Source organism: Notamacropus eugenii, chromosome 1 (genome assembly GCF_028372415.1).
Source record: "Notamacropus eugenii isolate mMacEug1 chromosome 1, mMacEug1.pri_v2, whole genome shotgun sequence".
NCBI lineage: Eukaryota > Metazoa > Chordata > Mammalia > Diprotodontia > Macropodidae > Notamacropus > Notamacropus eugenii.
This window is the reverse complement of record NC_092872.1, coordinates 500,839,631-500,863,793: the sequence shown is the minus strand read 5'-3', so window position 1 is coordinate 500,863,793 and position 24,163 is coordinate 500,839,631. Positions and strand designations below refer to the sequence as shown.

The 24,163-nt window shown below is 38.8% G+C and overlaps 3 protein-coding genes across 8 annotated transcripts in view; 2 read left to right on the top strand and 1 right to left on the bottom strand.

Annotated features, from left to right (window-relative positions):
- OSBPL2 (oxysterol binding protein like 2) overlaps positions 1 to 5,899 on the top strand; it is a 111,541-nt gene extending 105,642 nt beyond the window's left edge. For all 5 annotated transcript variants that reach the window (XM_072633358.1, XM_072633361.1, XM_072633359.1 and 2 more), the window contains one exon: positions 1,022 to 5,899. In XM_072633358.1, the coding sequence (XP_072489459.1) occupies positions 1,022 to 1,124 (103 nt within the window). In that variant the 3' untranslated portion in view covers positions 1,125 to 5,899. The remainder of the gene's footprint in view (positions 1 to 1,021) is intronic.
- Positions 5,900 to 11,687: 5,788 nt separating this feature from the next.
- Positions 11,688 to 19,447, top strand: ADRM1 (ADRM1 26S proteasome ubiquitin receptor). Of its 2 annotated transcripts, none has more exons than XM_072633364.1 (10): positions 11,688 to 11,995; positions 13,579 to 13,795; positions 14,222 to 14,338; positions 14,713 to 14,836; positions 15,694 to 15,780; positions 17,157 to 17,238; positions 17,532 to 17,653; positions 18,108 to 18,265; positions 18,727 to 18,829; positions 19,210 to 19,447. In XM_072633364.1, exons 2-10 carry the CDS (start codon positions 13,586 to 13,588, stop codon positions 19,314 to 19,316), a joined length of 1,110 nt encoding a protein of 369 aa, XP_072489465.1. In that variant the 5' UTR covers positions 11,688 to 11,995; positions 13,579 to 13,585; the 3' UTR covers positions 19,317 to 19,447. The 2 variants fall into 2 exon arrangements, with proteins under 2 accessions (XP_072489465.1, XP_072489464.1); XM_072633363.1 differs by having other exon boundaries at positions 17,532 to 17,764.
- A 582-nt stretch (positions 19,448 to 20,029) lies between these two features.
- LAMA5 (laminin subunit alpha 5) overlaps positions 20,030 to 24,163 on the bottom strand; it is a 122,740-nt gene continuing 118,606 nt past the window's right edge. Inside the window, exons 79-80 of the mRNA XM_072633357.1 lie at positions 23,689 to 23,796; positions 20,030 to 21,297 (exon numbers count right to left, since the gene is read on the bottom strand). Coding sequence (XP_072489458.1) covers positions 21,149 to 21,297; positions 23,689 to 23,796 — 257 coding nt within the window. The 3' untranslated portion in view covers positions 20,030 to 21,148. The remainder of the gene's footprint in view (positions 21,298 to 23,688; positions 23,797 to 24,163) is intronic.

Genomic DNA, 24,163 nt, shown 5'->3' with positions numbered 1-24,163 from the left:
AGGAATGCCATATTATATCCATGAACATGAAAGGATTTTGCTTTGCCAATTTATTAAATTCTTAATTAAAAGACTGGAAGACTCTAAAAACAGCTATGATTCAAGATTGAGCTCAGGATAAGCTGTCCCAGAGTGGAATGCATCCTAAGATCCATATAGTTTCCCCCTTGGATCTTTTGACAAAGATAAAAGTGCTTTATACTTTTCTTGAGGACAAGATATAGGAATGAAGTAAATGAGGAGATAGTAACATGGATTCAGAAGTGGTGAGATGGCCCCATTCAAAGATAGTTTGGTAATGGCTCAGTTTCACTGTGGCACAGTAAGCTCTAGGACTGGGTTAGCCCTTGAGGATGTCCCTGAAAGGGTTGTTGATTTAGTCTAAAATATTGTGATTCCTTTGTTTTTGAAGATTCCCATTATCTTCTGCCTCTGGGCCAGCTACACATTGCTCATCCTGCAATCTGATGTGATTTCAAGGAAATCTGTCGCGTTCAGATTGCAAGACTTAAGTTTAAAATAACTATGGGCTTCATTTTTTTTCTTTTTGCCTTTAGTCTGAAAATTCTTGTGGTGTAATATTAAATAAACTTTTATCTTGTGAAATTAATCTTATACTTAGATAAATATATATATGCATATAACATAGCTGTACATTTTGTATGTCATTATGTTGTTAATAGTTCCATGTTCAAATAGAAATGTCAATAAACTTCACTGGATTTTTTTGCTACTTTAGGCTACATTTTTTTGAAATCTAAAGGAGAGATCATTCTAGGGGAAAACTGATCTTGTAAATTGTACTGTGCAACTGAACTTGTAATTGTACGGAATTGAAATTGTAAATAACATAAAAATCAGTTATCTCAGCTTCATAGGACAAAAATCTGGAGCCAGAAGGGAACTCAGAGGTCATCTCTTCCAACCCCATTGTTTTCTAGATGAGCCTAAGACTGGGTCGATGCAGAAATAGTTTTCTCCTTCAATGAAATGTTTTCTTATCAATCTTTATTTTCTACAGGTGGTTTTATCAAGGCATTAATCCATATACTGGGACTTCTGACTGGTTATATTCAGGTGGATACTTTGAAAGAAATTTCTCAGACTGCCCAGATATATACTGAACCATTGGAATGGATTCTTCAGGACATGGAGACATGAAGAAGTCACACCCCACTTCAAGCCAGCTCCTCTGGTTTTGTTAATAGCAGAAACCAGCTTTTATAACAACAATTTTAATGGAAATAGCATCATATACTGATCAAGGATTTAATTCTTATTAATTTTTTGATTGCCAAAAACTTCATTGCTATTGTGTTCTCTTCATAAAGCTGCTCTTGAAATCATCAAGTTTTCACTAAGTTTTAAAAAGGAAAATTCTTTGTGATTCCCTTTTATGTGACAGAAGTTGACTGTGGCTGGTTTAGTTTACAAGCACCCTCTTAACTCTGTAACAGCATTTAAAGAATGTAAGACAGGAAGACGTCGGTGTTTCTACTTGTAGTGAAGCAAAAAAAGGTTTCTTCAAGTATTCAGAAGTTGAACCTGTGACAGTAAATAAGATGAGAGGAGTAGAGATGGCTCTTGGAAACTATCCCCAGAGGTATAAAGGACTGAAGTAAAGAACTGCTCATAAAATGATGGTGATCCAGAGGCAAATATACATCAAACAAGAATGTCAGACTGAATTGAATAAAAAGCTGCCAAATTACATATTTTGTCATTTGGGGGTACTGTGAGCATTACTTAACAAATACTAATGACAATACAACTCAATTAGCATTTTGGTCACAAGCAAGATATGCATTAATCAACATTTATGTGCTATCCAAAGTAAAACATTATCATTACAATACAGAATGATTAAAAATGTTGACAGAAACATGGAAGAAAAACACCAAGATTGCTTTTGACCATGTATGAAAAAGTCAAGCCTTTAGAGTCTGGTACTATTTATATTCTACACTGACTTTTCATTCTGGAAAAAGCATTTGCCTATAATGTCTAGTCAGTTTGGAAAGTGCTTTATATGTGTTCATAGAAATATTGTGTTTTTTTCCCCTAAATATGCATGTTCTAAAACGTTACAGAATCACATCTGATTGTTTGAGGGCAGGGGGTAGGGGTGGGCAGAATTTACTTAAAATGGTGTAACTAGAATTATTTAAGAAATAACAAGTATAATATCTGTCTAAGCACATATGGTCATCAAAATGACTTATTTTTCTTTGTGTAGAAATGTCAAAGCCATATAATGTCAGAGCTATTTGAATTGCAGATCAATTTATTGTATATATATATATATATATATATGTGTGTGTGTGTGTGTGTGTGTATATATATATATATATATATACATATATACATAATATTATTGAGTTAGATTACAAAGACATACATTTCTGAAGAAAAGGGATTATAGTTTTGTGTTTGGCTTGAATATTATGTTTGCAATTAAAACACTTTTTAAAGCCAAAACTTGTTTTGAAAGCTTTTAATTTGGTAACCATTAGAAAATGGAAAGCCCCTATGTTATTGCTACGTCTATAGTCATTCAAAGATGGCTGCCATTTCCTATACCAAAAACTTTGCATATTCTTAAAATGAACTTAAAGGTTGATTTCTAAATGCATTTGAGAATTCATGTGCATGATGTTTTTCACAAAGTAGATCTTGAAGTATCTGCCAATGCAAAATGTAGTAAATAAGATGGGGGATATTTCGTGTGTGCGTAAAGCCAGGAACTTCAGGTGAGGAAAGCTATAGTCATCGTGGGGTCATTGTCTAAGCATGCAGGTAAGTTATAAAAATCAAAGACAAATAAGGGTATATCCCAAAGTACATTCACATTCACTGTATTTTGGGGTCAGTGAATAACATTTTATTTATCTTGCTGTTTTGAATTGAGAGACAGAATGGCAAAGAAAGCTAGCATCAAAGTCCACAAGCCCTGGTTTTACATCCTGCCTATGACACATATTGTCTGTGACTGGCAAGCCATTTAACCTCTCAGTGCTATGGGCAACTCTAAGCTATAAGTTACAGAGAAGATGCATCCTACATTGGTAGAAGGGGTTTTTGAGTTCCCTATACCAGTAAAAATCACAGGTCCAATAGAGTCCTTATCTCAGGCTTCATCCCTAGCAAAAGTGGGTTCTTTTTATTGTTAGATAATCAGCCTTGTAATAAATAGTATTTGGAGGGCTTGGAGAGGCATAATTAAAATAATGTAGTCCCTCTAAAAACACTGGTTCCTATGTACCTTCTTTTAAAAGAAAAGGTTAGTAACAAAGAACGTTAATAATGTTTTAATCACTATTTTGTATTTCTTGTTTAATGCTTCTTTTTTTCATGTCCATGCCTATAAAATGCTTAACATGTGAAAGTAGTGACACCTAAAGTTTATCATCATTCTTGTAAAACGTATGGATAAAGCAAAATGTTCTTTATTAGAATTTTAATGACAAAAGTTCTTCTAAAGTATGATCATACTTTCTAATGATATGATTTTTGGCTTTTGCAGAAATTGCATATTTGTATTTTGAATAGTAACCTATGTTTAATAGACATTTAAAAAAATTCCCCAAATTTCATTATTTCACTAAATAACATTTTCGTGATTAGGTCAAAACAACTGCATTAGATACCTTAAAATATTTTTAGACTACTTCCCTTACCCCCAACTGAGCCTAGCATTATTTTGGTCATTTTTTCCCAATTGAATCTAAAATTCAGGCCACGTTGTTTTTGTCTAGGCATAATTACTATATGCTTTTGTATAAACTGCAGATTAATTTTGTTGAGCCATTCAATGTTTCTTAGATTTAACAAAAAGCTCTTTAATGTCTAGGAAGACTGGACAAATTTTTTTTGTTTGTTTTATTTAATATTGTTTACATCATAGTGGCCAACACAGTATTTGTATGTATGGGGTAGCCTGAGGGTAACTTCCTAAGTGAAAGACTGCTTTCTGAGGAACTGAAGCCAAGGACCCACTGAGGTCCTTAACAGTAAGCATCACATTTACCTTGGGAGTACCTGCCTCAGTTCAGGTGGATAAACTGACAGAGAGACCATGGAAGTTTGTGCCCTCTCTCTCCACCTTGCCTCTAAGGCTGCCATAGAAACCAAGACACTTCCAAAGTACTTCATACCTCTATAAAAGGCCTGTGAGTGAAACAATGTGATTTTGGGAAAGAGTGCCAAAACATACTTTGTGGTTCTTGAGATCTTAAACATATACCGATTGCAAATCTGTGTTACAGTTTGCTGTCACAGAGAAATAGAAGGAAAAACAACCCAATAGATGGCATTATGGATACATTTAGTTGTTTGCACTTGGCAGGAATAGTTGGAAGATGAACTTCCCTTTTTCCTTGCTCATAATTTTCTCTTTGCATGTTCAGACTCATAATTTCTTCCTTAAATAGCCCATCTGATGTAGTGAAAATGAGTCCCAAATGTCAGGATGGTTTTAGTGAAGAATGTAATAGGGAAAAGCACTCTGGGAAGCCTGTGGTTCACCATCATGCCCCTTTGTGATAATTGTTGGGGTAACCCTTCTATTCCTAGCAAGGAAGCTATTGAGCCGTGGTGAATGGAATGCTTGCCAGGCTGAGTTGCTGTGTCTTAGTGCCTACTAGGTCTAAGTAATGAAATGTGAAACAGAATAAAATCAATGGGAAAAAAAGACCTGCTCCAATTTTTTTTTTTTGTAAAATGTCTTGCAGAAACAATTTAAGAGGTAACAAGTAAGAATAACTAGAAAGAACCCCAGAATTAGAGTTGGAAGATCTAGGCTTAAATCCTGCTTCTGCTACTTACTTGCTTTGTGACGTTAGGCAAGTCACTTGCCCTTTCTGGGCCTCAGTTTCCCTGCCTAAAGTCCTTTCCAGTTCTAAATCTTATGAGCCCGTAATTTTGGAGTCTTCTGTCTTTGGGAAAGGACTAGAGATGAAGGATGTATTTAAGTTACTTAGAAGTTTCAAATTGGTAAAAGCTTTCCAGGATTAAAAATATCCATGCTACTTCTGATCTTGGGTGCTAAGTTTTTTATTTTAGGATTTAAAAAGTGGATGTGAAACATTGTGTCAATAGAAAAAAGGCGTCATCAATGGAAAAATCTTTGGAAAATCTTGATTTTCTTATGCCTCAACATCTGGATTTTTTTTTAATCTTTCAGAGATCTTTTCTGTAACCTGAATGGTTACAAAAGACTTTGGATCACCAGTATATAGCTTGCTGGTAGTTGACACGTGATAACATGGTTTGTAATAATAGGCACAACACACTAACTAACTCTTTTCTAACATTTCCTAAACTTATTCTGTTTTTATTATCTTCCACATACTTACTGTCATTTTTTTCCCAACATGAAAACACCATTCCTGTTTCATCCCTTGGCATGAAGACTAAAGAATGATGCATAATTTGGTAAATTGTTTCTACACTTCTTTTGAAAAAAAATAAAACCATGTATCTTGGGGCAATGGTTTACTTGAGCAATACTTAGATCTCTGTAAAGTGAGTGGATAGAACACGGACAATTGATTTGGGTATGTTTTTATAGCATGTGGAAAAAATATGCTTTTGCTTCTACCCAGAATGCCAGCACACATCCTGAGTTACACTCTTATGGAGCCGCTTTTTTTGCCTTACATAATTGCTGTGCTTGGTTGATTCTTTCAAACACTGTGTTCATTTTATCAATGTTGCATGAAAATGTCAGACTATGAAAAATGCTTTAGTGAAATGGATTTATTTTTATAATATTTAATAACGTCAATACCTATCTATATTAACAAAATAAGTCATACTTTAGCTTTTTGGAGGAGTATGTACAGGTTTGTGGAGATGAATGTTAAAACTGTAGATCTGAATAAAGGCCCTTTTGAGAAGATCATTTTGTTTGGCATTTATTTTTTAATCTAATTTTTTTAACGACTTCATGCTGATTTCTCCATTAGGGAAAGATGTACAAATCTGCTGCAGATAATTTATTTTGCCTTACCTATATTTGGACTATTTGTTTTTGAGTGTCAGAGTAAACAAATTGATTGTTTTGTAGCAGAGCTTGACATGGTTGTAAGTGGATTAGAAAATGCTTAACAATACTTTTCTGTTAATCAAGCATGATAGATGAAAGTGCCTCAGAATTCTTAGGGCAGAAGTAATTTGTATTAATAATTCATTCATTCTCCTGAGGGTCATGTCTTGTTGAAAGTAATCAAATACCCCCAAATATTTATTAATTGTTATTATTTCGAAAGTTGTAATCTTAGAATCCTTCCCAGAACAGTTCTAAAAGTAACTATTAGAACTCTAAATTTATTGCTTTTTCATCCCCTCCAAAGTTCCATTTCTCTGTGTTTTTAGTTTTACGATGGCAATGTGAGGTAGAAAACAGGTCATGACACTGTTCTTGCACTGTTTGTGCTGTTGTGACTGCCTTTATTTTGGGCTGAGGGAAGACCCAAACCCCGTTGTTGTTTTAATTTTGATTTTTTTCTAGTATGATACCTTTTAAAATTATTTTTTTTAACATTCATTTTTTCAAAAAAATTGAGTTCCCAATTCTCTCCTTGCCGCTCTTTCCTTTTCTACCCATTGTAAAGGCAAGAAATACGATATCAATTATACATGTTGAAATCATGCAAAACATTTCCATCTTAGCCATACTGCAAAATAAAGGAGTGAAAAAAATTCTGTTTCAGTGTGCATTCATTCTTTCTCTTAAGGTAGATAACATTTTTCCCTATAAGTCCTTCAGAATTATGTTGGAACATTTGTTGGTCAGAACAGCTAAGTCATTCATAGTTTATCGTCATACAATATTGCCATTATTGTGTACAATGTTCTCCTGGTTCTACTCTCTTCACTCTGCATCAATGCATATAAATCTCAGTTTTTTCTGAAAGTATCCTGCTTGTTATTTCTTATAGCACAATAGTATTTCATTGCAAGAGGTTATAGTCATTCTCCAATTGATAGGAATCTCCTCAATTTACAGTTCCATGCCACCACAAAAAGAGCTACTATAAATATTTTTGTACATATATAAGTCCTTTTCCTTTTTTAAAAAACCTTTTCGGGATACAGACCTAGTAGTGACATTGCAGGGTCACAGGGTATGCATAGTTTTTTAACCCTTTTGGCATAATTCTAAATTATTCTCCAGAATGGTTGAATCAGTTCACAAATCCACCAAGAGTGCATTAATGTTCTGATTTTCCACATCCCTTCTAACATTTGTAATTTTCCTTTTCTGTCTTATTAGCCAATCTGATAGGTATGAGATGATATCTCAGAGTTGATTTAATTTGCATTTCTCTAATCACTAGTTATGTAGAGTAAATTTTGTGACTTGATAACTTTAATCTTTTGAAAACTGGAGAATGACTTGTATTCTTATAAATTTGACTCAGTTCTCTATTTGAGAAATGAGGCCTATATCGGAGAAACTTGCTGTAACTTTCCTCCTAGTTTCTTGCTTTCCCTTTTATCTTGACTGCATTGGTTTTGTTTGTCCAAAACATCCTTAATTTAATGTAATCAAAATTATTCATTTTATATCCCATGATCCTCTTTGTCTCTTATTTGGCCATAATTTTTCCTTTATCCATATGTCTGACTGGTAAATTTTTCCATGCTCCGTGAATTTGCTTATGATATTACTTTTTATGTCTAAATTATGTACCCATCTTGACCTTGTTTTGGTAAACAGTATGAGATGTTGAAAAGCCAAGTTTTTAATGACCATTTTGATAATTCCTTTGGAGTCACAGTTTTGTATTTTCCTTTCTCTGTCCTCAAGATATTTTTACCAAGATCTTGTAGAGAAAGAGACAAAATGGAGAGAGTGTATATTTAATCTGATGCACTCCCCAAACATGAGTCTAACAATTTTTTTCCTCATTTGGCTGATTAGTGCGATGACCATGAGTGAGTAATTTTATCTCTCTGGACCTCAGTTTCCTTGTTTTTGTAATGATGGATAAGGCTTCTAAAGCCTTTAGCTCTAAAGTTTTGAGATCCTACAATCAGTGAGTCAACATTTGCTCTTAGGCCTCTAAGTGGGGCAAAACCACCTTATCTGTGTCTGTTAATACGATGCTTGTCTTTAATTTACCTGGCTACTGGTGGCAATTTACCCTCATCAACTTTTTCACTTTTTTTTAGAGGTATTATATACCATTTCTTAGAAGATAGAAGTGAGTCCTAAGCATACTTAAATCAGTAGTGAAAATCCTGCTACATATAGCAGTAACAGTAATGCATTGAAATAGCACTTTAATAATAGCAACATTGTGCAGTGATCAACTATGAACAACTTAGTTCTTCTAAGCAATACAGTGATCCAAGACAATTCCAAATGGCTCATGATGGAAAATGCTGTCCATATCAAGAGAGAGAACTATGGAGTGTAAATGCAGATAGGAGCGTACTACTTTCACTTTGTTTTGTCTTTCTCATGGTTTTTTCCCTTTTTGTTCTGATTCTTCTTTTACAACATGACTAATATGGGACCATGTTTAACAAGATTGCACATGTATAACGTAAATCAGATTGCTTGCCATGTTGGGGAGGGCAGCGAAAAGGGAGGGAGAAAACTTTGGAACTCAAAATCTTATAAAAAAATGAATGTTGAAAAATATTTTAACATGTAATTGGAAAAAATACTATTTACCAAAAAAAATATTGCACTTTAAGATTTACAGAGTGCTTTAACCCTACCACGATCTGTGTTGTCTTTGGTGATTTAGCAATGTGAATAAGGTGCAATGGTGGATTGAAACACTCCACTTAAAACTTTTTCTTTTACCATTCTCAGGGTTGGTAACACTGGATTTATCCAGCGGTAATTTGATGTGTTTTATTTTGCCTTTTGTTCAGTCCTTTTTCAGTCATGTCTACCTCTTTGTGACCCCATTTGGGGTTTTCTTGGCAAGATACCGGAGTGGTTTGTCATTTATTTCTCCAGCTCATTTTATAGATGAGGAAACTGAGGCAAACAGGGACAGATGACTTGCCTAGAGTCACACAGTGTTTGAGACAGGATTTGAACTCAGGCCTTCCTGACTCCAGGCCTACACTGTAGCACACTAGCACCACCCAGCTGCCCTTTCCTTTGCCTGTCAGAATGTAAATCGAATACATAATATGCAGAAATCACAAAGTCTGTCAGTACAACTAAGTATTTAACCTAATCTTCTGAAGATTGATCTACCAACATCGTGTTATCTTATAGGAATCTTTTTTAAAAAATTCCTCCTCAGGCAAATTTATACATTGTTTCCGTAGAACTGCAAATTGGGCTAGATTTTTTTTTAAGCTGGCTCATTCTCCTTGGCTAGAAAGTAAATGTAATAATACTGTACTTCCTTTGGTTAGGTTATCACAAATTGACATTAACACTTGTAATTATTTTTCACTAAGTTTGCATATTAGTAAAACTCATGTTGTATTAATGTGCTTATTCAATACTTTCAAAGCATCTCCATTTTGCTTTAGCATTAATTAATGTAAAATTACCATAAAGTAAATGTATAGATGATGTTTTCATAGACTGCTTTCCAGTAAGATGTATTTCTATCTTTTTATTAAACCTCTTATTACTTCTTAGGGAACTGAAAGATTTGCATGTTGGACAAGAAGGAAATCACAACTATGAGTAGATAGTAATGTTTTAAATTTTTGGCAAGTAGGAATTATGTCATTAATGTCTAGATAAAAGCTAATCTAAAGGAGAAAGTTATTTTCTTCCAAGAATAAAACATTTTTACAATGGTTGCTTTAATCCTAGGGTGTTGGGGCATTTTGTAGAGATTAGACTATGTTGCATGAGGAAAGTCGTTCAGTCAATAAGCATTTCTTAAATGGTCTACTGTGTGCCAGGCACTGTGCTAAGTGCTGGGGCTACAAAAAGAGGCACAAAGCAGTCCTCGCCCTTGAGGAGTTCACAATCTAATGAAGACTACAAGCAGACAACTATGTAGAAACAAGCTATATACAGGAAAAATAGTAAATTAGAAGAAGGCACTCAAATTGCGAGGTTGGGAAAGACTTGGAATTTTAGTTGGGCTTAGAAGAAGGTGTGATAATATTGGAAAGTGGGGCTGGGGGTGCTAAATTATAAAAGGCTTTTAATTGCAAATGGGAGATTTTTGTCTGATCCCTGCAGCAATCAGTGGCCTCTCACTCATGGTTAGTGAGCAGGAGCCCTGGGGTGACATGACTGAAAGTGCACTTTAGGAAAATCACTATGGAGGCTGTATCGGAGGGGAGAGAGACTTGAGGCATGCAAGCTCACTGGTAGCCAGTAGTGATGAGAGCCCCATTCCAGGGTTGTGGCAGCATCAGAGGAGAGAAGGGGGCAAATTTAGAGATGTTGCAAAGATGAAATCAACAGACCTTGGCAACAGTTTGAATATGGGGCTAAGAGATAGTAGAGGAGGTCGGGTGTCAAAGTGTCATCCTCTATAGTAAAAAGGATGGGGGCAGGGGAGAGTTCTGGGGAAAGATGAGTACAGTTGTAGACATGTTGAGTTTAAAATGTCAATCAATAGTCAAATTTTAAGACTTTCCTTTTCACTTGGCTTCACTACTTTGGGATTTCTCCACATGCCCCCATCCCCATCTCATTTCATCCTCTAACCATGCTTTCCAGTTTCCTTTTGTGAATTGTGTTTCCTCATCAGATTATAAGATCCTTGAAAATAAGAAGTATCTGTATATCCCCAGCACTTAACATATTGCCTGGCTTGTGGTAGGCGCCTGATAAATATTTACTTGATTAGTGAAATAGTACAGAGGTAGAAGAGAAGGGAACACAAAACATATCACACAAAGACAAGGAAAAGTACGGACATTGTTAATATTTATTCTGGCACATACTCAGGCTCTTATCTCGTGTGCCCAAGTGACTTTTTGAGTCATACTAACTACCTTTGACTTAGAGAACTAGAAAGAACAGTATACCTCTAGAACCCAAGATGTGAAGTGGTAACATTGCTAGGGAACTTTTTTTTTTAATATTCAAAGATAGAGAGGGAGACTATTTGGAACTCCAAATTTGAAAAAAAAAAAGAAGAAGAATGTTAAAATTGCTCCTGCACATAATTGGGGAAAATATAAAATATTAAATAAGAAAAAAAGAAAAGCACAGACTGTGTTTGTGTTTGTGTGTGTGTGTTACAAGCATCTCAGAGCAGAGAACCTGAGCTGAATGAATGAAGTCTGGCTCTTTCCCCAGCTTCCCTTCCTGTGCCTTTTCTATCCATAGCCGTAATCATCTGTTTTTTCATTACCCAAACTTTAACTCGAGATAGACTTAAGTACAAAGTTGGGGATTTTCCTGAGGGTTTAAAGCTATTGTAACAACTCAGAACTTTGGTCTGTTAAAATAAACTCCCTAAAACAGAAGAAGAGCAGGAAACCATCTAGACCCGGGAAGCTGTTGCCCACAGTGCTGAAGGCAAGCTAATTATAGAGTGTTACAAATCGATCCCCTTTCCTAGTTATCTGCTTTGCAAAGTCACCCATTTGGTCCTGGGTTTTCTTAAACCGAGGTACACGATACAGAGGGGCCTTTCAAGAGGCCTCTGTGTAATCCCAGGCGCCTCCGCTAGGGGCCGCCGCCGCTCCCCTATGACACAGCAACAATAGGGACCGCTCTGCCCCGCCAGACTGCGTGGTGATGGGGCTTCCTCTGCGCGCTGTGGGGTCGGCGGAATGAGCCGCCGGGGGTGGGTCCAAGTACGAGGGGAGAGAGAGGAGAGGGAGGAGGGAGGCCGGGAGAGTGGGGAGAGTGACGGACGGCCTCTCCAGCCAATCGGTCTCAGAGAAGCGCCGGTAGCGCGTCAGGCCCAACCCAATCAGCGCGAAGAACGGAGGGAGGGTGGAGCAATAAGAGATTTCCGGCCGGGCCGGCAGCTGCAGAGGAGGAAGAGCGAGCCGTAGTCGCTGCTCCTGCCGCGGTCCGCGCCCCAGGCCCTAGGTGAGAGCTGACGGCTGCTGAGGGCCCGAGGCGCAGCCCCACACCACATCTAGAGCCGGGGCCCGGGCCGCTCGGGGAGGGGGCTGTGGAGAGGACGGTTCGGGCGGGCGGGGGCCGGGGCCGGCGGCCGGGTGGGGGAGGCGGGGGCCGGGGGAGGATCTGCCCCGGCAGGCAGGGGTCGGGCCCGGGACGGGGTGGAGGGGCGCGGAGAAGCTGAGCGGGGGTGGCTGATCCTCAGGTGGCGGAAGGGCCGGGCTGGGAGGTCAAGGCCAGATGTGGGGCTGTGTGGAGGAGGAGGAGGAGTTTGGGGAGGGCCTGACCTCCCCGGTACAGAGTTTTCACGGTGGCTCCCAGCCCCCCGCCCCCCATAAAGCGCCTCCTCTATCACTTTTCTGCCTGTGTTTCCATCCAGTAATGCAGTATTTACGTCGGGCACTAGGGATTCTTTCTCAAAGATACCCTGCCCTGCTGGTGCCCTGTCAGTTATTTTCTGTAGTGTCGGTAGCTTCGTGCCAGCCCCTGGGAGAGCCCAGCCCGGGCATGTGAGCCTGGCCTCCGGGGAGGTTTTCCTCTAAGGAGAGAACATCACTTTTGACCGGAAGGACCAGTTCCATCGATAGAAATCCCTTCTCCAACCCCTTGCCTTCCCCTCCTCGGAAGAGAGTTTATGCAAGTGAAACTCAGTCTATCCAGTTGTAGAAACAAGGCACTTTGGTGGGCAGCTTTTTCTTAAAAAAATCAAGAAAATTCAAGACTTGGTGAGAAAAAAAGTTAAGCATAATTCATTCAGTAAACATTGATTTACAGTCTGTGTTCCAGACACCGCCAGGTATTGGGGGTAGAAAAAAAATAATCCTCTCCTTCAAGGAACTTAACTTTTACTGAAGTTTTCAATGAAAGGGCAAGATGCAAAGTTTTTTTTTTCCTTAATTTTTTTTTTAAGTTTAGAGTAGCATGGTATTATAGGAAAGATTGCTGTATTTGGAGTCAGAAAACCTGAGCGATTCCTAGCCTCACTTACCCTCCTATGGCAGTTAACCTCTGGGCTTTGATTTCTTCATCTGTACAATTGGTGACATGGGGTGGGGTACTGGATTTAAGGTCCCTTTTAGCTATATAACTGTGATCTCATGATCTCTTCAGGATGGAATTCTTTAATAACATTTGGGCTCATACAAAAGCAGCTTGTCTTGGGTAAGGTGTCTCTTTCTGAACTCCTGATGTTCAAGTCTTTGTATTGGTTTTGAAGGTCACTGAAACTTGAGTGTTTGCTTTTTAAAATAGATTTTCAAGTATATCTGAGTTTATAATTTCATTATGTGATTCTTTATATCTTTTCTGGGATACATGAAAGGGTATGGTTTGGATGTAGACTGCTGCTTATTTTTCAACAAAACCGTTTAAGGTGAGCTACTTCATATCCACCTTCGCTCTGAGCTATGGTATTACCTGATATAGTTCAAAGGGGCTAATTTTCAGTGCTGGTTGCTATTAATATTTAACATATAGAGTACATATTGAAGAAAGTTTTACAATTAGGACAATATGGTATAGAAAAATAAGGTATAAATTTGTTTTTCCAGTTTCAGAATGACTTCAGGTGCTTTGTTTCCAAGCCTAGTCCCAGGCTCCCGGGGCTCATCCAGCAAATACTTGGTGGAGTTTCGAGCAGGAAAAATGTCATTGAAAGGAACTACAGTTACCCCAGATAAACGGAAAGGGCTTGTATACATTCAGCAAACTGATGATTCCCTCATTCATTTCTGTTGGAAGGATAGGACTTCTGGGAATGTAGAAGATGTGAGTATTCGGTAATTTTTAAGTTAAAAATGAATAAATTTGGTTTTAATACTTTCCTTTTAAATGTTTGTATTATATCTTCTTAAAGATTGAAATGTCTTTTAAAAAAATTGGTAGCACCTCTCTGTGGTTTGAACTATGTAACATCATCAAATCACTTAAACGCTTTGTCCCTCCATGGGAATTGTACTAGAGGACCTCTAAGGACTCTTAACTCTCAGTCTCTGATCCTGTGATCTGTAGTACCCAAAGATAAATTTAGATTTGACTCTGTAACAGTCAACAAAATGAATTGCTGTTAATTGCTTTACATTTAGTCATGAGACTTCGTAAAAGGTGGTTTTCAGTAGCATCTTTTCGTAATGAGTTATAAGATAGACTTTTTTTCTGATCTTTCAATAACCCTTTACTTACCTTTTTGTCCAGGACTTAATTATTTTTCCTGATGACTGTGAATTTAAGCGAGTACCTCAGTGCACTACTGGTAGAGTATATGTACTAAAGTTCAAGGCAGGATCAAAGCGACTCTTCTTTTGGATGCAGGTTAGTGAAGTTTTTAACTTCACCTTTTTCACCAAACCCCAATTTTCATCTGAGTTCTTTAAACCATGGATTTATATACATATGTATATGGATTGGTCATTACCATCTCTCCCCCCCCCCCAACAAAGTGATATTTAGTGTATTATAGATCTGATGATGTATTGGTTTCTTGTCATGAGCATTCTGTATGGCCCTTGTGTACACAGCACAAATGTTTGTGTTAAGAGTCAGGATTTCCCTTGTGGAAATAACATAAAATGAAGATAAAGCTAAGTGAGGAGTACAAGAAAGATGGTAATTGTTCAGTGCAAAGATATTTTGGATCTTGGTCCATTTGAAATATTTTGTTAATGACCCCAGTTCTTCTCCTACAGGAGCCTAAGACTGAGAAGGATGAAGAACATTGCAGGAAAGTAAATGAATATTTGAATAATCCACCTATGCCAGGAGCTCTGGGTGCAAGTGGAAGTGGAGGCCATGAACTTTCAGCACTTGGAGGTAGTTACTCCTTTTCCAATTTGATTGTCAGTAGGAAACATTTTCACAGTGCTCTGGACTCTCAATACTGTGGAGTAGGTTTTTTTGGATTTGTTTGTTTTGTTAAAAAGGGCATAGATTGAGAGACGGGCAACATGATATACTGGGCTGAGCACTGTACTAAAAGTCAGCCTAGGCTTCATTCCTGCCTCTCACCCTCAGTAGTTGGATAATCAAAGGCAAGTCACTTAGCATCTTTCATCCTTAGTTTCCTCATGGGTTTGTTATGAGCATAAAGTGAAAAAATATACATACAGATAAAGTGCTTTACAAACCTTACATAAATGTCAGCTATTTATCCACTTTTTGATGGCATTACCACTACTGACAGGATGGATAGATTTGTTATCTCCCCTTTCAATATAGTTTATATCCTGCTTACAGATAATTATTTTAGCTAATATCTCTGTTTAATAAGGTTTTAGAGTTTTAGCCAGTGAACTAATGTCAAGTCAAATTAGATGAATTCAAAATAAGACTGGATATCTCGTGAGACTTACTGTAGTAGGATTTCATAGATAGTAACTTACAGTGTTTCACTTTAGTTAAGCTGTCAGTTATAATTTTTCTTGAGCAATTTGGTTTTTTTTTACTGGGAAATGTTAAGCATGTATAAACCACATACTCATTTTGCTGTTGATAGAAATCTGTTAGTGAGGAGGTAGTGTGGTATACGTATTTCTGAAAGCTTCTTTGTGTAGGACTTAAAGATCCTAATGTACTCATTGATTTTTGAGTTCTCAATCAAGATTAGTTTTTGAGTTTGGTTTGGTCTGTGGAAGTCTAGGTGGTGTGTCTAAATTGTTTTTGTTTTTCAGGTGAAGGTGGTTTGCAGAGCCTTCTGGGTAACATGAGTCATAACCAGCTTATGCAACTTATTGGACCAACTGGCTTGGGAGGACTTGGTAAGATTTCAGATTCTTGGTCTGAAGTGAGACTGTTCTTCACTTTGTTCTAATTGTTTCTGAAATGTGTCTAAACCAAATACTCATTTTGTTGTTGGTGGTGTTGTCAGTGAAGAGGTGGGATGGTGTAGTTAAGACTACTGGATTGGGATTCTGAAAACCTAGATTTGAATCCTAGATTTGTATATTTTTATGCACATGCCACAAATTTATGTGATCTTAGGCAAGCCCCTTCATGTCACTGGGCCCGTTTTCCTCATTTATGAAAAGAAAGGAATGGACTAGATTACCTGAGTTACTGTTAATATAAAATGTTGAATGATTTGAGGGTTAGAATCTGTTTTCCCTTATATACTGCAAGCTACTGCTTGCCATATAGAATGAAGTAGACACCTGTTTGAGTGCTTTCTAGTGGCCACAAGTGGGGAACTACTATTTAATGAGAAACAAATCTGAATCTAGCTAGCCAGATGTAAGTCGTTATCCTAAAAGTCCTTTTTCTATCACATTTGGCTTTTTTGTCCAACATCACATTTCACTCTTTTTCATTTCAGTTTTATTTACATTCTTAAAATACCAGGAAGCATTTGACCCCATGTACATGTATACATGTATGTAATTTGCAATGATAATTGATTTTTATCCTTTCATCAGAGGCAACCCTCTTGAGACCTCTGGGGACACTGGAAATGCTACTTGTAGCTTCACTTTCTTTGTGTGTACCCAAAGTCCCTTTATGTCTTTAAAATATTCCATAGTTCAGACTGATTTTATTCTTAATCAGATTTAATGGAATTCACATAGGCTCATAGAGTAAGAATTGGAAGGGACCTTAAATGTCATCTAGTCTAACCCTCTCATTTAACAGATGAGGAAACCGAGGCCCAGAGAGAGGAAGTGACTTGTTCAAGGTCACACAGGTTACACAGGTAAGTGAGAGAGCTAGGATTTAAAACTGAGTCTTGACTGACTACTCCCATGGGGGGTCCACCATATGAATAAATTGTATAAAGTACAGTTGCTCTTCAGATTTCTCATTACAAGAAAACAAGATTGAGAGATGATGAGTCTAATTTCCGCTGAGAATTGTGGCCTATTTTGGATAGCACTATCCCTTTTCTTCTATTCATGTTGGGAAAATTCTGTGAAATGATACCAGCTCAGGAGAGGATATTGTATAAACCAGTGGTATTTCGTTTTTCTCCAGTTGAGAAGCCTAGGGTGTCACAAATCTTGCTCTTGATCACAAATCTGTAGTTACTGTTTGTAGATTTTCCCCTAAATCAGAGTCCTGACAGAAATTGTCATTGAGTGCCAATGTTAAGGGAGAAGCTGCACATGAAATTTTTGAGTTAACACTTGTTTCCTTACTCTAGGTGGGCTTGGTGCACTGACAGGTCCTGGTCTGGCTAGCTTACTGGGGAGTGGAGGGCCTCCAACGAGCAGCTCTTCGTCAAGGTGAGGCTTTTCAGGCAGTCTTTGGTTTTTGGTCTTCTGTGTCTTGTACATTTAAATTTTAGAAAATTACTATAGGTGTGCAGTGTCATAGGCACTTGAAAGTCTAGCCTTAAAACATAGATTGGGAGTAAATGTTTGCATCGCAAAAGGTTTCATTGCTACTTCAATACATAAACTATCTCTTGATGTACTTAAAATGAGATTTAATTTTTCACATCACTCCTCAGTTATGCTTTATAGCAAGAAAAGCATAGTACTTAATTATTTATCAATAATGCTATTTCTGCTTTCAGCTCCCGGAGCCAGTCAGCTTCTGTAACCCCATCTTCCACCTCTTCTTCCGCTCGTGCTACACCAGCACCCAGTGCTCAAGCAATTGCCTCTGCAACTAGTCCAAGCCCTGCACCGAGTTCAGGTAATGGAACCAGCACAGCAACAAGCCCAACCCAGCCCATTCAACTGAGTGACCTTCAGAACATTTTAGCTACTATGAATGTGCCATCTGGGGCAGGAGGCGGACAGCAAGGTAAACGTTTTTTCGTTGACTGAAAGCTGTTGGGGTAAAGGTGCCTGCTGCTTCCCTGTTCTCTTTCAAGGGGATTGGGAAGGCATGCCCTTATGGCACTGTTGGTTTGCAAATCACCCTGGAAAAGGCTAATGTTCCCAATAAATGCTGAGCTTGAGACTTTCCTGCCAAGCAGAACGAAACCATTGGCAGGAAGCAGGAACCAATGAAGAGATCTCTTCTCTCCCATTAAGCCTGACTGGGTGATTTGGATGTGTGTAGTCTTGCAACCTGACACTCCATTCCCCATTAAGCAGCAAATACTAAGTGACAAACAACTTAGAATTTTGTTGTTATATCCTAGTTGACTTGGCCAGTGTACTAACTCCAGAGATCATGGCTCCTATTCTGGCCAATGCTGAAGTCCAAGAGCGGTTGCTGCCTTATCTTCCCTCTGGAGAATCTCTTCCACAGACTGCAGAAGAGATTCAGAACACGTTGACCTCTCCTCAGTTTCAGCAGGTAGGAGTGTGGCCATCGACTTCTGTTTCCTGTGGCCAGCTAGCTAAGCTTAAAACTGCCTGTCACATTTCCTAGCCATCATCCTATATGATGATGAAACTCCCTTTCCTGCCCCTCTTCTTTCTGTTTTGAGTCGCAGGAAATTTTATATGTTGTACCCATTTGGAGATTTTGTCACCATGTGTTTCACTAGCTGAGGCCTGCCTCTTGTGGCTCTTTAGGCATTCTCTCTTGTCTCCTAGGTTACGTTACATAAGTGTTCAGAAACAATGGCTCCCTCCACTGTCAGAGCTTGGTGCTGGCTGGCACAGTCTCAGTATCTTATACGTAGCAGAAATTTGATTAATTTCCTTGGAGAGCTGGGCTTAGGTATATGCTTGGGGAAAAAAATGGAAGTTTGATAGGAGATAGAAAAAACCAGAAAGTTTTAGTTATTTTTCATGAATGCCCTTCACTTACAGGCATTAAGTATGTTCAGTGCTGCCTTAGCCTCAGGACAGCTGGGCCCACTTATGAGTCAGTTTGGTTTACCAACTGAAGCTGTAGATGCAGCAAATAAGGGTGGTAAGTACCTTTTTTTCTTCTCTTAAATGAAATACTTCAAGATTAGAAGAATTCTTATGTAACAGTTAACATTTTTTTTACAGCCTAAATTACGTAATGATTTGTTTAGAAACATTTCTCCTGGGTAAGAACATTCAGAGAACACTTCATTTTGGCACATCTGACAAAGTTTGATTTGCTTAATGGAGCAAATTGTAATCTCTCTTCAGTCTAGTTTGTGTGGGTTTTTAAAGAATTGTTGTAGCCTTGCTAGTGTTGGCCGATTTTTAAGAAACCTGCACTTTCATTTTAATTCCCATTTATCAGAGCAATCTGGCTGATTATTAAAATGTTCATAGGGGGCAAGAACTGATGATAATATCTTTTTAATGATATTTTAGATGTTGAAGCATTTGCCAAAGCCATGCAGAACAATGCCAAGTCAGACCAAAAGGAAGGAGATGCAAAGGACAAGAAAGACGAAGAGGAAGATATGAGTTTAGATTAAATTATTTGCGGTCTTTTAAGATATTGGAAATTCTTAGTAATTAAGTGACTGCAGTAGTGTCACTAGTTTATTGCATACACTCATGCCTACATTCAGCCTACAAAATAAAGGACTTTTCTTTTATCTGCCAACTCTAGTTTTTGTGTGTGCCAGAAATAGGAGTGATTAGCAAATGCCCTTTGCCTAGTCTCCAGATACAAACTGTCTGTGAGGAAATACTTTGTGAGCTCATGGAGAGCTAGAGCTGAGTGCCAGGATGTTGGTCATGGACATCCTGTTAGTGTCTGCAGGCAGGGCTGGAACCTTGCTTGACAAGTTTTCCCTGGGTGACATCTGGTAAATTACATATACCACATGAAAGCTGCAAGTCGTTCAGCTTTCCAGAGCAAATGAACTGTTTTACCAGATGTGGCTCCATTACTTTGATTTGAAGCAAATCTCCCTAAACATACTGATTTAAAAAAAAAATTTCTGGGTGCTTCAGATGCATCTGGAGACTGACAACTTGGTTGTCTAAAGATTTTTCAGAATCTCCAAAACAAGGAGCAGACTTTTAAACTAAATATCGCCGAGATGTGTGTGCAGTGGAATTAAGCAGGACTAGATGCGTGGACACAGAGCACCTAGCTTAAAATGGCAGTGCCTGATGCTGCCATCAAGCCCTCTCTGACCAAGTAGACAGGATTTTTTCCATTTCATTGCACTAACTGGTATTCAAAATAAGCATATTTTTTATTATTATTTTTGCTTTCAAAAGTATGTACCAGTGATTTACAAAGATTTCATACTACACTGAAAAAGGGTGAAAAAGGTCGTAATGAAACTCATTGAAAGATAATAAAAGATTAACCCATTTTATAATATTTACCCAATCATATAAAAAAACATAATTTATAAATCATTTCCAGACATATTCTTCCCCCATACATCTAGATATATACACACAAATATATTTATGTATATGTATATTAAAAAAAAACATATAAATGTGTAAGTGCACAAAGTGAGCTAGGTGGACAGAAAGCTTTGTCACTGGATCTGAAATACAATGACAAGAATCAGTGGATATGACCCCGAAAGGAAGAAAGAGGGGTGGAAGCATAGAATGGGAATAAATATATGGACTCAGAAGCAGTTTATGGGGATCATTGAGAGAATGAGAGATGTTTAACCTGGAGAAGACTTAGTAGCACAGGGACATGATCACTATCTTCAAGTATCTGAAGGGCTCTCATGTGGAAGGGAGATCAGGTTGTTTTTATTTGGCCCAAGGGAGCAGAACTAGAGTCAGTGACTAAAAGTTGCAAGGAGGGAGATTTAAGGCTAAGGTAAGGAAAATCTTCCTAAGGAGTAGAGCTATTCAAAAACGGAACGAGAGGTAGTGAGTTCTCCATCCCTTGAATCTTTAAGCAGAAGCTGGATGGATGGTCTTGGGGATGTTGCAGAGGGAGAGGGAATTCTTGCTTTGGTCTGAGGTGGACTAGGTTCCCTCTGGAGGTCCCTTCCAGCTTTGAGATTCTATGGATGGTGGGCAAACCAGCAGCATGTCTGGAGTACCACCTTTCCTTAGCACCATCTCAGGCCCAGAAATGCGTAGCCCCACTTTTCGTTCTTCGTTTACAGAAGGTATGTTGAATTTACTTCCTTAAACATGATGAGTTGTAAAGTGTCTAATGCTTAAGTCAGTTATCCAAATTTCCCCACTTGGGGTGAAAAATACTGAAAAGATGATGGAGTGCAGAGTCTGCCAATACTTACTAACCAGAGAGAGGGGCCAGAGGGGCTGTATGCAGCAGGGCAGCTTTAATGTCCTTTGTGTCTGGGCCATTTATTTACATGACTGGGCAGCCATTTGCACCCACTGACCCTTGGATAATGCCAGTGTGTGTCAGGTCAATAGGGCGATGGTTTGCTACAAGATTCCTTATACAGCCATAGTAACCAGGTAGAGAAGATGGTGGAACCATGGGCTTCGAAGTCTCTGTGGGATAGGGGAGGAAGGGAGGAAAAGAGGAGATGGTGACAAGGAAGTCAACAAAGAACAATAGTTAAGTCTAGAAGTAAATTAAGCAGCCTGCCCTTACTCCCAACTTCACCCAAACCATGTTCCATTAAGGCAAGGGTTCTTATCCTAAGTTTAGGGCATGCTGTGTCCGGGTGTGATATTTCTATATAATAGGTCTCCTTTGTAATCCTATGTATTTTGTCTCCTTTGTAATCCTATGTATTTTATGCATTTAAAAACATTCTGAGAAGGGATCCATGCACTTCACCAGACTGCCAGTGTGGTCCCCAACACACCTAACACAGAGTCTTTCAGCTGTTGGTCCTAAGGTGAGCATTTGTGAATACTGGTAGCATAGAAGAGGTATTTTCACTAGGGGGAGTGTTCTGGTTTTTTTTTTTTTTGATGTGAAGAAAGATTAAGAGGGACTTTTTTATAAGGAACATAGGCAGCCCTCTCTTGTCTATATTATTCTACTTGCTAAGCTGGCCAGTTAGAGCAGATACTCCAAACATCTCCCTGTGTCAAACTCAGCACTAGGAGGTATCTGAAGAACGGTATGGAAACGCTGATGACACTCACACAGGGACAGCAGGTTTGTTGTATTTTAACGGCTGACATTTCTAGAGTGCTGTAAGTTTTACAAAACGCTTAGCCTATGACATCCCCTTAATATAAGTATTGATAGCCCCATTTTACATTCTGAAGCTCGGCAAGGTTGTGCCCAGGGCTGCACAACTGGTGTCAGAGGTTGAGTTCAAAATGGGGTCTTGCCCTTATCAGTCTAATGCCCCTTCCATCATGCAATGCAGTGAGTACCATCCCAAGGGGTAGAAGATCAGAATTCTAGTCCTGGCTCTGCTCTACCTCTGACCTGCCCTGTGCCCATGGACAAGCTGAATCATCATTCTAGGCCTCTGTTTTGTCTTAATGTAAAACAGGCTAAGATCATCTACCCTTGTCTAACGAGCATAAGAATAGCCAACATTTATATATTTTTTAAACTTTGGAAAGCCGTTTATATACATTATCTCATTTGATCCTTAAAACACTCCTGTGAGGTAGGCACTCCAGTTTTACAGGTGAGGAAACAGGCTGAGAGATTAAGTGACTTACCCAAGGTGACACAGATGAATTCTTCCGAACTTCTAAGTTCAGGGTCTCTTTACTATATAATACTTACTTTATCAACAAAGTAATCTTGTTTTCCTATTTGACACTGAGCTCTCTGAGGACAAGGGCTGTCTTGTCTGCCCATACATCTCTCCTAGTGCCTATTTCTAGACTTTGCACACAGTTGGTACTTACTACATTTTTATTGCATTTTCAGACTCCAAAGGGTGAAGAGACTCAAGTGAGAGAATAGCTGGATATGTGTACCTTTTAAAAATGGTCTGCAGAAGCAATAGCTGATATGGCTAGTACTGCACAGCTTAAAATTATCATTGGAGAGACTTGTGCTAGACTTGGACCTGGATTCACTTCTTGGCTGAAAACACTAGCTGAATTCAATTAAGTCCTGTTCTCTAAATTTCTTCTCTCATCTGCAAGATGGGGACAATTTTGTACTACCTACCTCAGAGCTGTTAGGAAGAAAGTATCCTATAGACTCTGGGCAAGTTACCAGGCTTAGAGGATCCAGAGCACAATCTCTGGTAGGGCTTCCTAGCTGGAAAGGTTTGAGTATAGGTCTGGTGACTCAAAGAGTAGGCCACCTGAGTCGGGAGAGGCTTAGTTAGTATGGTAGTCTCAGACGATAGCTTCTGTTGACCACAATAACTCTTGAATACTGTGCAATTCATAAAGGGGTTGCCATCTGCCCAGGTGGAAGGAGCATGTACATCGTAAATCACAGATTTTCATTGTGTTGGGGGGTCCCTAGGAGTGCTGGGTGAGTAGTGGGCATCATTTTGTGACCTGGGACAAAACCAGGTTCTCATTTGGGCAAGTCACTTAACGTCTCAGTCTGTTTCTTCTTCCATAAAACAGGAATAACAGCACCTGCCTCACTGGAGGGTTGCAAGAATCAAATGAGATTATATAAGGCACTAGAGAAATGCTCATTAGACAGGGTAGGCTTTGTTTTACCTTAAGAGGAAACTGAAGCTTAGAATGATGATGTGATCTGTCAGAGGAAACTGAGGCTTAGAATGATGATGTGATCTGTCCATGGGCACAGGGCAAGTCATTAGCAGAGCCTGCTAGAACCCTGACCCTTTTCATCCTAGAATAGTGCACTTTGCATTGCAAGATGGAAGAAACACTAGATTAATGTCCTTTAAACAGATGAAAATAAAAGAGATTATCACTCTTCCCCTAACCCCTTCTGGAAGGTAGTTCCCCCAGCTAGCTATAGGTGGGACTTACCTGGTAGACCTCCCAGGTAAAGAGGTTCTTTGGTGATAATGGAAGGACCCACTGTGTAATTGCCTTCTGTGTCCACTTCAAGCTGGAGCACATTTCTTCCTTTAATCACTGAGAGAGAGAGAAGCCTCTGGCTTAGCTCCTCCCAGAGGGCTGTCCTTCCAACTTGCCCTGTAACTCTGCTGAGCAGAGCCATGGACGTTGAAAGGGATGTAGAGAAAGGAGATGGTATTTCTAGTCTGGCCTGAGCAGAGAGAGAGTCTTGTACTTGGAGAAACCTTGGGTTTCCTAGGAATACCACCCAAGTGAAAATGGTTTAACCTTTCCCATCCACAAGGCAACTCATGCATGTATTGGTAAATTTGTACTTCTTTTGGGGGGTGGAGGGAGGTAATTGGCCATCGGAATTTGTTCCTTTCTCTCCATTCCAACCATCTCCACCCCCACTCCCACCCCGACTCTAGCAGTCTTCTTCTGA

Bases quoted from the DNA above. Each gene is read 5' to 3' on its own strand.
- ADRM1 (XM_072633363.1), top strand. From the start codon at position 13,586: ATGACTTCAGGTGCTTTGTTTCCAAGCCTAGTCCCAGGCTCCCGGGGC. The intron at 14,837-15,693 runs GTAGTTACTCCT...TTTGTTTTTCAG, and splicing joins TGAACTTTCAGCACTTGGAG to GTGAAGGTGGTTTGCAGAGC. The intron at 17,765-18,107 runs GTAAACGTTTTT...GTTATATCCTAG, and splicing joins GGCAGGAGGCGGACAGCAAG to TTGACTTGGCCAGTGTACTA.